This window comes from Phyllobates terribilis, unplaced genomic scaffold (genome assembly GCF_046119375.1).
Source record: "Phyllobates terribilis strain yellow unplaced genomic scaffold, ASM4611937v1 Scaffold_11__3_contigs__length_659146591, whole genome shotgun sequence".
NCBI classification, from domain to species: Eukaryota; Metazoa; Chordata; class Amphibia; order Anura; family Dendrobatidae; genus Phyllobates; species Phyllobates terribilis.
In genome coordinates this window covers 647,243,331-647,256,386 of record NW_027362771.1, presented here as the reverse complement: position 1 = coordinate 647,256,386, position 13,056 = coordinate 647,243,331, and the positions used below count along the sequence as shown (strand labels likewise).

Sequence of the window (13,056 nt, the reverse complement as noted above, 5' to 3'; positions counted from 1 at the left end):
CACTTGTAGCTTCTGACACCAATCCTCCTACTGCTCTTTGGAGCCATTATCCTCCGCCGGTTTGGATGGAGGCAAGGGTTCCACTGCCTTCATTGCGTTGTTACTGACAGTGAATAGCTTAGCAAGGGTGGCATACCGGGGTAAATGGACCTCTTTCTCCCCACAATTCAGGATGCGTATCGGTACTCTCCCCTTGCGGACATCGACTACCCCCTGGCTGTCAAGATGGTGGGCCTACTATCAGAGTACACGGGTTCTACCAGAGCCTGATAATCTTGACCCCTGAGACCGATTGCTGCCCGACACCATATTAACATTTCGCTCCTTAGGGCGCATTGCAATGGGGAATGGGTCACTCATCCTGACACTGCCGACTTCTCCTCCAGACAGCTCTACCTGTTGTCTTTTCATCAGGGCTCTGATCTCCTTCTGCAGAACTCGCTGCTGACTGGAACTGGCGGTCTCTGCAACCTGCTGCAACAAAAGAATAATTTCTCCAAGACAATTTTCTATCACATTGGTGCCTAAGGTTATCATAGGATGACTTTCTCGGCGATCAATATCTACAATAATCATTCCTTGTGATGGCAATTCTACTCGGCCAACCTTTATGGTCACCTTTTTATACCCCACCTGAGGCAAGGGCTGACCATTGTTGACATAGATGTTAAAATGTTCATCTGGACTGCGGGTAATGTCTGAATCAGTCCAGTATCATTTATAAAGGATATGTGGCATCGTTGTCACCAGGGACCCAGTGTCCAGCAAAGCGTTCATCGGGATGCCATCAAGCACGACAAGCAGGACCGGTCGTCCTCCCACGTACTTGTCTCGCCAGCTTTGTGGGCCTGGTCGTCTTACTCCTGGGGGTTGGCCCTCTGCGCCAGGGGTTGCTTGTTTAAATTACAGAACCTTGCCTAGTTCCCCGCCTTTTGACAGCAGCGGCAGATGGGTTGCCCGTCCTGGTCGTAGCGATCGCTGTTCCTCCTTCTGGTCGGTGGAATTCTTCTCTGTCGTCGTCACGGGACGTCATCTGGACTGGAAGCCAGCTGGATCTTTTTCCTTGGGAGACACTTGCATGGCCGGCACGGTTTTGGTTAGCGTAGCCACACTTTTGGTCAGCTCCTGGACCTGAAGGCGTAGGTCTGCAGACGGGTCATTATCTAGGGTCTGCGCGTCAGCCTCCACAGGTGCTGGGGAAAAGGGCGCCACCTCCTGGTGGTATGTGATAGCTGGGTGCTGGAGGGATGCAGTGCCACTTGGGGTTGATTCTCGAGGCACCCGGATTGCTCTGTCTTTTAATTGCGCAAAGTCCAGATCAGGGTTTTGCAGAGCCATAATGCGCAGCTGTGTCCGGTGAGCGCCAAACAGGAGCCCCTCAATAAAATGCTCAGTCAGCAATCTGTCCTCATCATGCACACTGTCAGGGTCTACCTGTTTGATAGACCGTATCGCCTCCTGCAGGTTTAGAGCATAGTCCCATACACTGTCCAGCACTCTTTGTTTGCACCCGTAGAACTTCATCTTAATTTCTGCTGCGGTGCGGGTGTCGAAGGTATCCTTCAGCCGGGCCAGTATTTCCTTGACAGTGCCTTTGTCGCTGCCCGGCCAGGACTTCACCTCCCTCTGGGCTGCACCGATTAGCTGGCCTATGAGGATGCTGACTTTTTGCTCCTCAGACAGGGGGTATACTTTAAACAAACTGCGCAGTCTCTCCTCAAAGTCGTTCAGGGTGTGCGACTCCCCTGACTACTGGGACAAACCATGCTGCCCCCGGTATATATGGCATTGATAACGGCATTACAGTGGCGGCTGCCGCACCCGCGGCTGAATCCTCTCCCATGCTGGGCATCTTCCTCCCACCTAGTGAACCTCAGCCAGGTCCTGGGCGTCTGCTGACGTACCAGTATGCTGCTCTGCAGGCGGAAGGATCTCTTACCTGGCGGTTCCGGATTGGGGCTTTTTGCTTCCCCTCGGCGGGCGGCAAACCACGTGATAACACCGTTTAGCAAAGTCTATGGCACACAGGACCTGGTTATACCGGGGCTTCGTGAATCCTGTTTGTGACGCCAAGTTGACGCGCCCCCTGGGCCGTGGAGTACTCGGTGCCGGGCCGGTCGTTGCTAGGGGAGATGTCACAGTGGCGGTGACCCGGTCTGTGACCCAGGGCGGTCAGTAAAAAGGGAATTTTATAGTTTTTATGTACAAAGTTCGTGATGCCACCTGTGGTATGCGGCTATAGGTAGCCGCCGCTGCGGAGCAGGTCCTCTGGAGCTGATGTTACTGCAGCAGGGATGGTGTGGCTCTTCACAGGTAGAGCTTAGCTCTAGGGCAGTGTAGATGTTATAGGTGATGCTGGGCGTTGTAGTGCAGGGGTTGATGGCGCAGCAATAATCAGTCCACAACTTAATGGTGGGTTCCTCTTATCTTTACTGGCGGTGATTAGGCACACCGGGACACGGGTGCTGGCTAGAAGTGGAAGTCTGGGCGGCCTGGAAGCAAGTAAGGAATCCACCTCGCCAGGTGAAGTTGGAGGCCTTCCCTTTCCACTAATCCCTTTGGCCCTGCTGCTTGTAGCTGTGCGGTGGCCCTCGTCCCTGAGTGCAACGTCTTTGTGCTCACCCGTATGGCAGGCAGCTCGGGCCTTGCTGATGCGTCGCTCCCACGTGGCGGTGCTGGGCCCTGCAGGCGTCTGATGGGGCCATGAGACTTGCAGTCTCCTGCCCTCCGGTTTCTGCTGCTGGGCCTTCAGTGCCCCACAGCCTCGGACTCCGGTGTCCGGTTCTTCTGTGTTGGTTCCTTCTGGGGTGAACTGCCGCGCAGCTCCAATCCCCAGCTCCTCTCTCGTCAACGTCCTCCCTTCAACTCCTCACACTAAGTCTAACTAACCCCGCCTCCAGATTCCAGTTGCCAAGGGGAGGAGCTCTCCTTGCTGGTCTGGAGCCAGGACAGTGTTGCATGCTTAGCAAAACCTAATTAGGGGACCCCTGCTTGCTTCCAGGCATGGCATCACCTCTTGTGAGGGAGGCAAAGCCACTGTGGCAACCGGACCCCTGGGGTGCCACATAAGCATAGCACATGTGGCGCCCCTGAGGGTTCGACCGCCACAGGGATGCTGCACTTCTTTAATGGAGTGTAGTGTTCCTCCTCTGAGGTAAAAACAGTGTGATGGTCAGGACCCAACCTTTACCTCCAACACCACACTTCTCCCACCAGAGGGGGCTTGAATGCACTAGGTGCTGCCCTCCTGGTTGCAGGGAGACTGGGGAACCAAGAGATAGGGCAACCAATTAGTGGGTGAGGGTGGAGGACTCACATTTTAGTGACACTTAATAATTTCATATTTAATACACAGCCATTTTGGCTCATAGGGAGTTGGTCAGTCAGTCTGTCCGGTTCTTGTTCTTTTGACTGTTCTTGTAATGTGATCACCCTCCCTGAGCGTGGATCCTGTGTGGACCTGCAGTGGATGGAGACACTGCCCTCGTACCTTAGCCTTGGGGTCGAGGGGCAGGCTGCAGATAATGAATGTCTCAGCCCGGTCAAGGACCATGATCAAGAAGGTCCGGAGCTTAACAGTGTAGCTCCATAGCAAATGGATCCCAGGGAGGATGCAGACGGAGCGGTGTACACCACCTGTCCTCTCTGTGCTGATCTAGTCAGAGGGATTCCAGCTGCAAAAAGGGGTACCGGCCCCCGACCTTGCTACTCTACGTCCTGTTCAGGAAAGCCCGGTTAGGCCCTGAGGATCCCACCGGGTATCGGAAGGAATGGCGCTGCCACCCGTGCCCTTTTTCTGAGAGGAGTTCAGAGGGAGACCCGGCCTATCTACACACGCACAGACGGGAAAGGGTGAGGTTCTGTAGTTTAGGAACACTCTGTTGGGGGGTCCTGATTGAATGCTGGACTTACTCTGAGGTTGTCAGACCCCCTTTTCATATCTGGTGACCGCAGAACTCCGCGTGGAGCAGGGAGTCGCCTTCCTACTGCCATCTCTATCGTGAGTAAAGCCTTGGAAGTTCACCCCTATGGCCTCTGGACTCTTTATTCTGCACTACACCGCGCTACGCAGCACCAAACCTCCTAGACTACTACCCCCGTCATCCTGCCTCTCTGCCCTGAGGCCTTGCTCCGCCTGTGGGGAGTAGTAATAACGATGGCCGCCAGAACACCATGCCTCAGCGGACTGCAGCGGCGCAGGTGACCTTCACCAGGTGCCACAGGTGGCGTAGTCGGAATCAGCCACTCAACCCGGATAAGCCCACACCATCCTTTTTAAATTGTGATGATCCTGAGCACGGAGCGGGTCCGGGCCACGGCTGCACCCCATCTCTCCATCAGAGGACCCGACTCCGAGTCCCCCATCTCCCAGGGTAAACAAGGGCTTCCGAGAAGAGGCGTCACACACACACGTCACACCAGCACTATGCTAATGTCACACAAGTATAGTACACACGTCACACAAGTATAGTGCACACGTCACACAAGTATAGTGCACACGTCACACCAGATCTATGCTAATGTCACACAAGTATAGCACACACGTCACACCAGATCTATGCTAATGTCACACAAGTATAGCACACACGTCACACCAGATCTATGCTAATGTCACACAAGTATAGCACACACGTCACACCAGATCTATGCTAATGTCACACAAGTATAGCACACACGTCACACCAGATCTATGCTAATGTCACACAAGTATAGCACACACGTCACACCAGATCTATGCTAATGTCACACTCAGAACACATTTGACTTGCAGCTAAGAAATATAGAATGGAAAGCGAGCAAAGGAATGAATCTTAATAGTTGGAGAGTATCTCCCTCATCATCAGAACAGTAAATGTTGTGACACCTCTATGAGCGTCTCTCATTCAACTGCCAGATCTCTAATTGCATCTTTCACTTGTAGATTGAAATAAGATATTCTGGTTCTCTAGGAAAACATTTAAGGGAACCTGTCACCAGTATTGTGACATAGCAGCTAAAAATATCTAATTATTCAGCGTCTGCGCTGCATTCCCTAAATCCTTATATAACTCCCTGTATAACCCCCGAGAAAAAAACATTTTAATGTCACCTGCGCTGTATGGTAACCTTCTCGATCTGGTCGGCGATGCTTTGGGCCTCTCCATCCCTCTCCCCGGCTTCTGCTCGCCGTCCTCCTGCTTTGATTTACATGTGTGACGCCTCATGCATCATCCAAATTGCAGTGTGAAATCCCACACTTGCGCAGAGAAATTGCGCAGAGGTATGTGTGGTATGTGTGGAGTAAAAAGTGCACAGAATTCCAGGAAAAGAACATCTCGCCAACCATTAAGCATGGGGGTGGATCAATCATGCTTTGGGGTTGTGCTGCAGCCAATGGCACGGGGAACATCTCACGGGTAGAGGGAAGAATGGATTCAATCCATCTGTAAAAAAGCTGAAGATGAAAAGAGGATTCTACAAATGGATAATGATCCTAAACATAGGTCACAATCCACAATAGACGATCTCAAAAGGCGCAGGCTGAAGGTTTTACAATGGCCCTCACAGTCCCCGGATCTGAACATCATTGAAAATCTGTGGCGAGACCTCAAAATAGCAGAGCATGCAAGACGCCCCAGATATTTCACAGAACTGGAAGAATTTTCCAAGGAAGAATGGAGGAAAATCCCTCAAACAAGAAGTGAAAAACTCTTGTCTGGCTATAAAAAGTGTTTAAAAGCCGTGATACTTTCAAAAGGGGGCGCTACTAGGTACTAACCATGCAGGGTGCCCAAACTTTTGCAATGGCCCATTTCCCTCTAGGTAAATTTTTAAACTGTAAAATATGAAAATATTTATATATTTTGCCTAAAATATAAAGAAAATGTGTCATCTGTAACTTTAGGCTCTTCAGAGATCATTTCATCTTCAACTTGCTTAACTGTTCACAATAACAGTCATTTTGACCAAGGGTGCCCAAACTTTTACATGTCACTGTATGAGCACAATTTTGCTCTTAAGAATGACAATACTTCAAAATATGAGAAAAATTGTTCCGTCTGGAATACAAAATGTGTGGCTTCTTTGATCTAAATCCTTTATCTCATCTGCTCTTTGATAATATTACGTATCAATCTATTGATAACTTTTGATGCAATTTCTATATAAAATTTTTCACCTTACAATGTTTAATCGGCCAATTTTTGACCACCTTAGTAGCTCTGGATTCTTTTTTCCCTTCTCTCCTTATTCAATTGAATTTTCACCCCAATAAAAATGTATATTCCTTTGTCTTACCTTTATTTTCCTCATGTCTCCCCGGGGTAAAATACTGATAGACATATTTGTAAGATTTGTTTCCTTTGTTAAAACCAATAAAAACTAATGTTAACCCCAGTTCGGTGTAGCAGGAACCATTCTGCTAATATGGTAATGTTTTTCACTGGATGGATCACACTCAGATTTTTTTACAGACAGAATGTGGGTGAGAACCTTGTATGAAATCACTGTGCGTTTGTGACAGAAGAACTCATATGGAGACCCAATGGGAGACTAGGTTAGTATAACTTTGGTGGTGGACACTTTTATTCGTAGGGAAGGCATACACCCCCAGAGTTATACTAACCTAGTTTTCCTGAAGGTCACTAATCAACATATAATGAGTTTGTTATATTCAATCAGAACTTGTCTGAAATGTTTCCTCTCTTGTTTTCCAGGTTTACTTATCCTGCTACAGATGTTACTTATTGATGTGAGACTTGTTACTTGCCTGCCATTCTGCGACAGATCAGTTCTCGATCATTACATCAGAACGGTTATTGATCAAGAAAAAGCAATGGTGAGCCACAGGAATGTGAATACAAAGAGTTATAGATCTGTGAAGATGTCTAGTGCAGATCATACAGCGTAAAAGTAGACTTTATCGCATATGGAGTAGCAATACAATGGAGGGCTATGATATAGGTTATATGAATGCAGCTTCTGGGCTCCTACCATCAGACCATTTCCACATATGCACTTAGAGAGAAAGATCTTTGAGTCAAAGGGACGGGGCAGGAACAAGCCACTAAGGACCTGCCTCGTGGACTAGTCCTCCAAGATGCCATAGTTCCAGGTCAGATTTTCCAAGCATAATACAGGACACCTGTTCATGCAATGGTTTACCTTGTTCATATTGTAGATTTAGATTGAAGGCGGCAAAGAAAAATCATCAATTGCTATAATGAAAGTGGCTTTCAGGTGGATCACCCCACAGAAGGAATACGAAGAATTATCTCTGCTGCAGAGGATAAGTTAATCAGAGTTATCAACTTCAGAAACCACAAATTCTCAGATAATAGCCCTCATAAATGATGCACAGAAATGAAGAAGAGACATTTCAACTGCAGCTTTCCAGAGGAGAAAGAGAGAAGCAAGTTTTAATGGTCAAACAACTACTGTGGACCACGAACAAGAAGTGACTTATTGGGGCCAATGAACACTGGGAGTGGACATTAGGTCACGGGGAAATCTGTACTGTGGTCAGATGAGTTAAAATTTGAGAATTTTAGCACCAATCGCCATAACTTTGTACAATTCAGAAAATGGCTTACAGATGGTTTATTCATGTGTGCCGCCTACCTTTAACCCCTTTTAAAGGCCCGGGTCTATTGGACCAGGAACGTACTATTATGCGCAATCTTAAATGCGGTCCAGCGACCGAAGTCGCGGTAATCGCATTAAACTTCCTGAGCCATTTTACCTTAGGGGATATGGTGTCATCATCCCGGGGGTTTCCTGGGGGTTTCCTGGGGGTCCCTCCCCCCCCCACCCCCCGGGGGTCCCCCCCCCACCCCCCCGCAACCACGATCGTTGTGATTGGTTGTTCAGAATTGAACAGCCAATCACAACACTTCTCACTGTTACAGGCAATCAGATTTCCTGAAACCGTGATGTGCAGCCTAGGATCGGCGCTCCTAACCTGCTCTGATTGGTGCGATCGCCGATTACATCGATAGCACCAATCAGAGCGCAGCCTGTCACTGCCCCATGACCCCCTGTGATGTCTGCACAGGCCCCAGCCGGCTCTGATTGGAGCAATCGATGATAACATCGATCGCACCAATCAGAGTGCCTGACCATAGGTGACCAGCCTGTGACCTGGCTGTCACTACCCTATCACCCCCCTGTGACCACCCTGCAGCTCCTCACAGTTGGTGAGGATTTGTACAGGGTGGTCACACTGCTGAACTTCTCTGTGCTGGGCCTTGTGGTACCACAGAAGCCTCTGTGACACAAGACCTTTCACTTACCTGCTCCGGTCGCTGCTCAGGTCTCCTGCTGCTGCAGTAAGCTGCTCCTGATCCTCCTGAAAGAAGAACAGAAAAGACTTTGGAAAGTCCATCTCAGATCTCCCCTCATCCACCCCAATCCCCCTATTTCCCCTCTTTTTACCCCCCTCCCTCACCTCTTTTTAACACCCTCCCCACCCCCTCTTTCTGCCACCTAGCACTCGCTCGTTTTTTGGCAGTTTTTTTTTTTCATGCGCCCTGTAGCGGCCGAGTCACTGATCAATGTCCGTGCTCGCTGATTTCCAGGACTTTTTTTTTGTCCCTGTTCATTCCCCCCCACACACTTTGCACCAACACCGTGCACGCATCCAGCTGCCGCCGAGAGTTGATCTGTGACGACTGAGACAAATCACCGATCAGCACTCGCGCTCCAAGCACACTGACACACACACGCTCTAAGTACTGACACACACACCACACGCATAAAAGTCCCACTCATCCCAAACATATTCAGCGGAGGAGGCATACGCTTTCCTTGCCTCCGACACTGACAGCGAAGGAGAGGATCCCACCTTTCTTTATTTTTCTGACTTCTCGTCGTCCTCCTCCTCTTCCTCCTCAGGTGCTGCTGAACGGCCACGCAGTCATCCAGGGCCGGCTCCAGGTTTCTCTGGGCCCCGGGCGAAAGAGTCTCAGTGGCCCCTTTAGCACATACCACGATTCATGATGTACAGATACGGCAGAGAAATATATACAGTATATATAGTACAAGGCCGAAGATTTCACTTCTTACATTACATGAGCAATATCTATTGTAAATTCCACAATAGCTCAGAAACCGGTGAATCGCTCCATACAGGATACTGACCCCCATATAACGCTCCATACAGAATACTGGCCCCCATATAACACTCCATACAGGATACTGGCCCCCATATAATGCTCCATACAGGATACTGGCCCCCATATAACGCTCCATACAGAATACTGGCCCCCATATAACGCTCCATACAGGATACTGGCCCCCATATAACGCTCCATACAGGATACTGGCCCCCATATAACGTTCCATACAGGATACTGGCCCCCATACAAAGCTTCATACAGAATACAGTCCCCCATATAACGCTCCATGCAGGCTGTGCCCCCACATAATGCCTCATGCAGGCTGTTCCCCTCACATAATGCCTCATGCAGGCTGTTCCAACATAATGCCCCACACAGGCTGTTCCCCCCACATAATGCCCCACGCAGGCTGTTCCCCCCACATAATGCCCCATGCAGGCTGTTCCCCCCACATAATGCCCCATGCAGGCTGTTCCCCCCATATAATGCCCCATGTAGGATGCCCCCCCCTTATAATGCCCCATGTAGGATGTCACACCCCCCTTATAATGCGCCATGCAGGATGTCACACCCCCTCCCTTATAATGCCCCATGCAGGATGTCACACACCCCCCCTCCCTTATAATGCGCCATGCAGGATGTCACACACCCCTCCCTTATATTCCCCATGCAGGATGTCACACACCCCTACCTTATAATGCCCCATGCAGGATGTCACACCCCCCCTCCCTTATAATGCCCATGCAGGATGTCACACCCCCCTCCCTTATAATGCCCCATGCAGGATGTCACCCCCCCCCTCCCTTATGATGTCCCATGCAGGATGTCACCCCCCCTCCCTTACAATGTCCCATGCAGGATGTCACACCCCCCTCACTTACAATGTCCCATGCAGGATATCACACACCCCCTTCCTTATAATGCCCCATGCAGGATGTCACACCCCCCCTCCCTTATAATGCCACATGCCGGATGTCACACCCCCCTCCCTTATAATGCCCCATGCCTCCATACAATAAAAAAAATCAAATACCTTACTTCTCATCAGTGCCGCTGCTCCGGACTCCTCACGCACGCCGGCGTCTTCCCGCTCTGCACTGTGACGGCTCAGGAGAGAGCGCGGTGGAAAGACGTCCCCGCGCCCTCTGACCTGAGACATCACAGTGCAGCAGCCGCGGAAGAGTCTGGAGCTGTTGCAGAGGCACGGGGAGAGGTAAGCATGGCTCCGGGTGCCGGGGCCCTGAGCAAGCGGGGGGAGCGGGCGGTAGCACCGCTCTCCTCCGCTCACGGGTCCAATAGCGCGGCGGTGTGACCGATGGCGAGTGGGCCCCCCCCGCCTGCTCAGGGCCCCGGCACTTGACCGGGTGCGCCGGGTGCCTGCGCCGGCCCTGCAGTCATCCCAGTAGAGAAGATGAACCAGCGCCCCCCACTACTGACCCCGTATGGACCTCGCCCTCCGAAAATTATGAGCCACTGTTTCCTGATTTCATAGCGGAATCAGGAATCAAGTTTGACACCACCGGTCGTACAAAAATAGACTTTTTCAAAGTCTTTTTCTCTGAGGATTTTGTAAACCTCATGGTGGACCAAACTAATTTGTACACTCATTAATTTTTGGAACAAAACCCCTCTTCATCATTTTATAACTGGTCTCCTGTAGACAAAGTAGACATTATGAAGTTTTTGGGGCCTGGTCCCTCATATGGAAATCCTGAAGAAGCCAGGACTTCGACAATACTGGAGTGTTGACGTTTTGTAGAATGACGCGCCCAGGGGATGGGGACGACTCAGTACCCGGGCCTTTGCCTGGTTTGGGGATGTCGCGGTGGTCGGCTCCTGGGCCCGAACCCTGGGGTCACTCTTGAAAAAGGGGATTGGAACTTGGATAGAAATAAAAATAAATAGTTTGTGACGCCACCTGTGGTACCTGGTAAGGTTTACCAGCGCTGCTGCAGACCTCTGGGGGGTGATGGGATGGCAGCTGGGATGTTTCTGCTCCCCACAGGTGGAGCAGGCCCCCGGGGCAGTGTGGAGTTTGATGGTGGGTGGTGATGCTGGGACTTTTAGTGCAGAGGGAGAGATGGCGCAGCTGAAATAATGGACGGAGGCAGTGCAGTGCAGTCATCCGAGTTTTTACTCACAGTTCTTATGTAAGTTCCACAGGTGCACTGTACGGGTGTCAACCTCCCACGTCGTGCTGCGTTCACCAGACCGGGAGTTCAGCTCTTCCTCAGATGTGTCAGGAGCGCTTGACGGAACCCCGCTTTCCTTATGTTCCTTGCTAGACCGACTTCTCACGCTAGGTCTTCTCCCTCCTGCCCTGCGCTTCCCCACTCACAGTCCCGATCGGGTGCTCTGAAGTCCCTCTGGGCAACCTGGAGTTCCCGGACCTACTTGACCCTCACGGTGACTAAGATGAGGCTGTGGCAACTGCACTATAAAAGCCAGAAGTCTCCGGTTTTTCCAGCCGAGACCTGGAGTAACAAGGCTGGTCCAGGGGCCAGTCCCCTTCTTGCGGCCTGATCCCTCTGACACCTGGCAGATTCGGGGTATACGGGTGCCGTCCTGCACTCGCCATAGCCCCTGGGATCCTTTCTGTAGAAAGGAGCCTTCCTCCTCTGCTCCCCTCCTGGGCCTCTATCACTAGGCCCCACTTGTGGAGCAGAGCTCCTGACGAGACTCTGCTCCCTGACTGAATGTCCTCACTCTCTCCTCTTACTGACTGACCTGCCACCCTAAGATGGCCTCCCTTTATATACCTCCTATGATGGTGCTCCCCTACTTTACTTCCTCCACCCACCCCCACTACTGGTTCGCCCTACCTTTGGGTTCCCCCCACTCCAGTCAGGGTCAGGGCTCAGCAGGAACATACATTGCGTCTTGCCCTTCCAGCTGGCTTGGAGTAGTGTAGGGTTGGATGCAGGTGTTGGGGTTTCGGGCAGCACTCCCTCCTTACCTGAGAGGAGACACCACACCTCTGGGTGAGGTGCAGTACCTCTGTGGCGACTGAACCCTCAGGGGCGCCACAATAACACTCCAGTGTTTCGCATGGCTATGATCCGGACACGTTTTGAGGCCATCCACAAGTTCTTGCATTACACTGATAATGCAAGGTGACCTGCACGCGATGATCTGAACTTTGATCGTCTTTTAAAAGTTCGGCCGGTCATCGAGCACTTCATCAACAAGTTTGCGTGAGTCCCTAATTCATTTTAAGTGGCGGCTTGGATTTCGGCAGTACTTGCCCAGTAAGAGGGCCAGGTATGGGATCAAGCTGTATAAATTGTGTGAAAGAACCTCAGGGTACACTCACAAGTTTAAAGTTTAAGAAGGGAAGGACTCGCGGATTGAACCCCCTGAATGCCCCCCTGTTCTGGGAGTGAGTGGGAAAATTTTGTGGGATTTGGTGCACCCACTGCTGGATAAAGGTTATCACCTTTACTTGGATAACTTTTATACTAGCATCCCGCTCTTCAAGTCAGTCTCTGCGCGACGTACCGCATCCTGCGGTACTGTCCACAGAAATCAGAGAGGCACCCCGAAGACGCCAATTGGGCAGATGCTCAGAAGAGGTGAGAGCAGAGCCCAATGTAGCGACCACCTACTGGTGGTCAAGTGCAAGGACAAGAGGGATGTCCTTCTTTTGACCAACATACATGGTGATGGCAGCACCCACAGCACTATACGAGGTTCCTCTTCACAGGTCATCAAACCAGACTGTGTAGTGGGGTATAACAAGTACATGGGGGGAGTTGGTCTCTCTGATCAAGTCCTCCAGCCGTACAGTGCTTTGAGAAAGGCCGAGCTGTGGTACAAGGAGCTGGCTGTGAGCATCGTTCAGATGGCAATGCACAACGCTTCCTTCAGTCACAATGTGCAGGCCAGACTTCTACGTCGTACCTTCAGTTCCAGGAGGTAGTGATCAAGGTCCTGATATTTGGTAGCGGTGACGGAGTGGGCC

General features: G+C 50.9%; 1 protein-coding gene across 2 annotated transcripts in view; it reads left to right on the top strand.

The window, feature by feature from the left end:
• Positions 1-13,056, top strand: part of LOC141165472 (erythropoietin-like) — an 81,219-nt gene that overhangs the window by 51,877 nt on the left and 16,286 nt on the right. For both annotated transcript variants that reach the window (XM_073651073.1, XM_073651074.1), the window contains exon 2: positions 6,696-6,817. In XM_073651073.1, the coding sequence (XP_073507174.1) occupies positions 6,696-6,817 (122 nt within the window). The remainder of the gene's footprint in view (positions 1-6,695; positions 6,818-13,056) is intronic.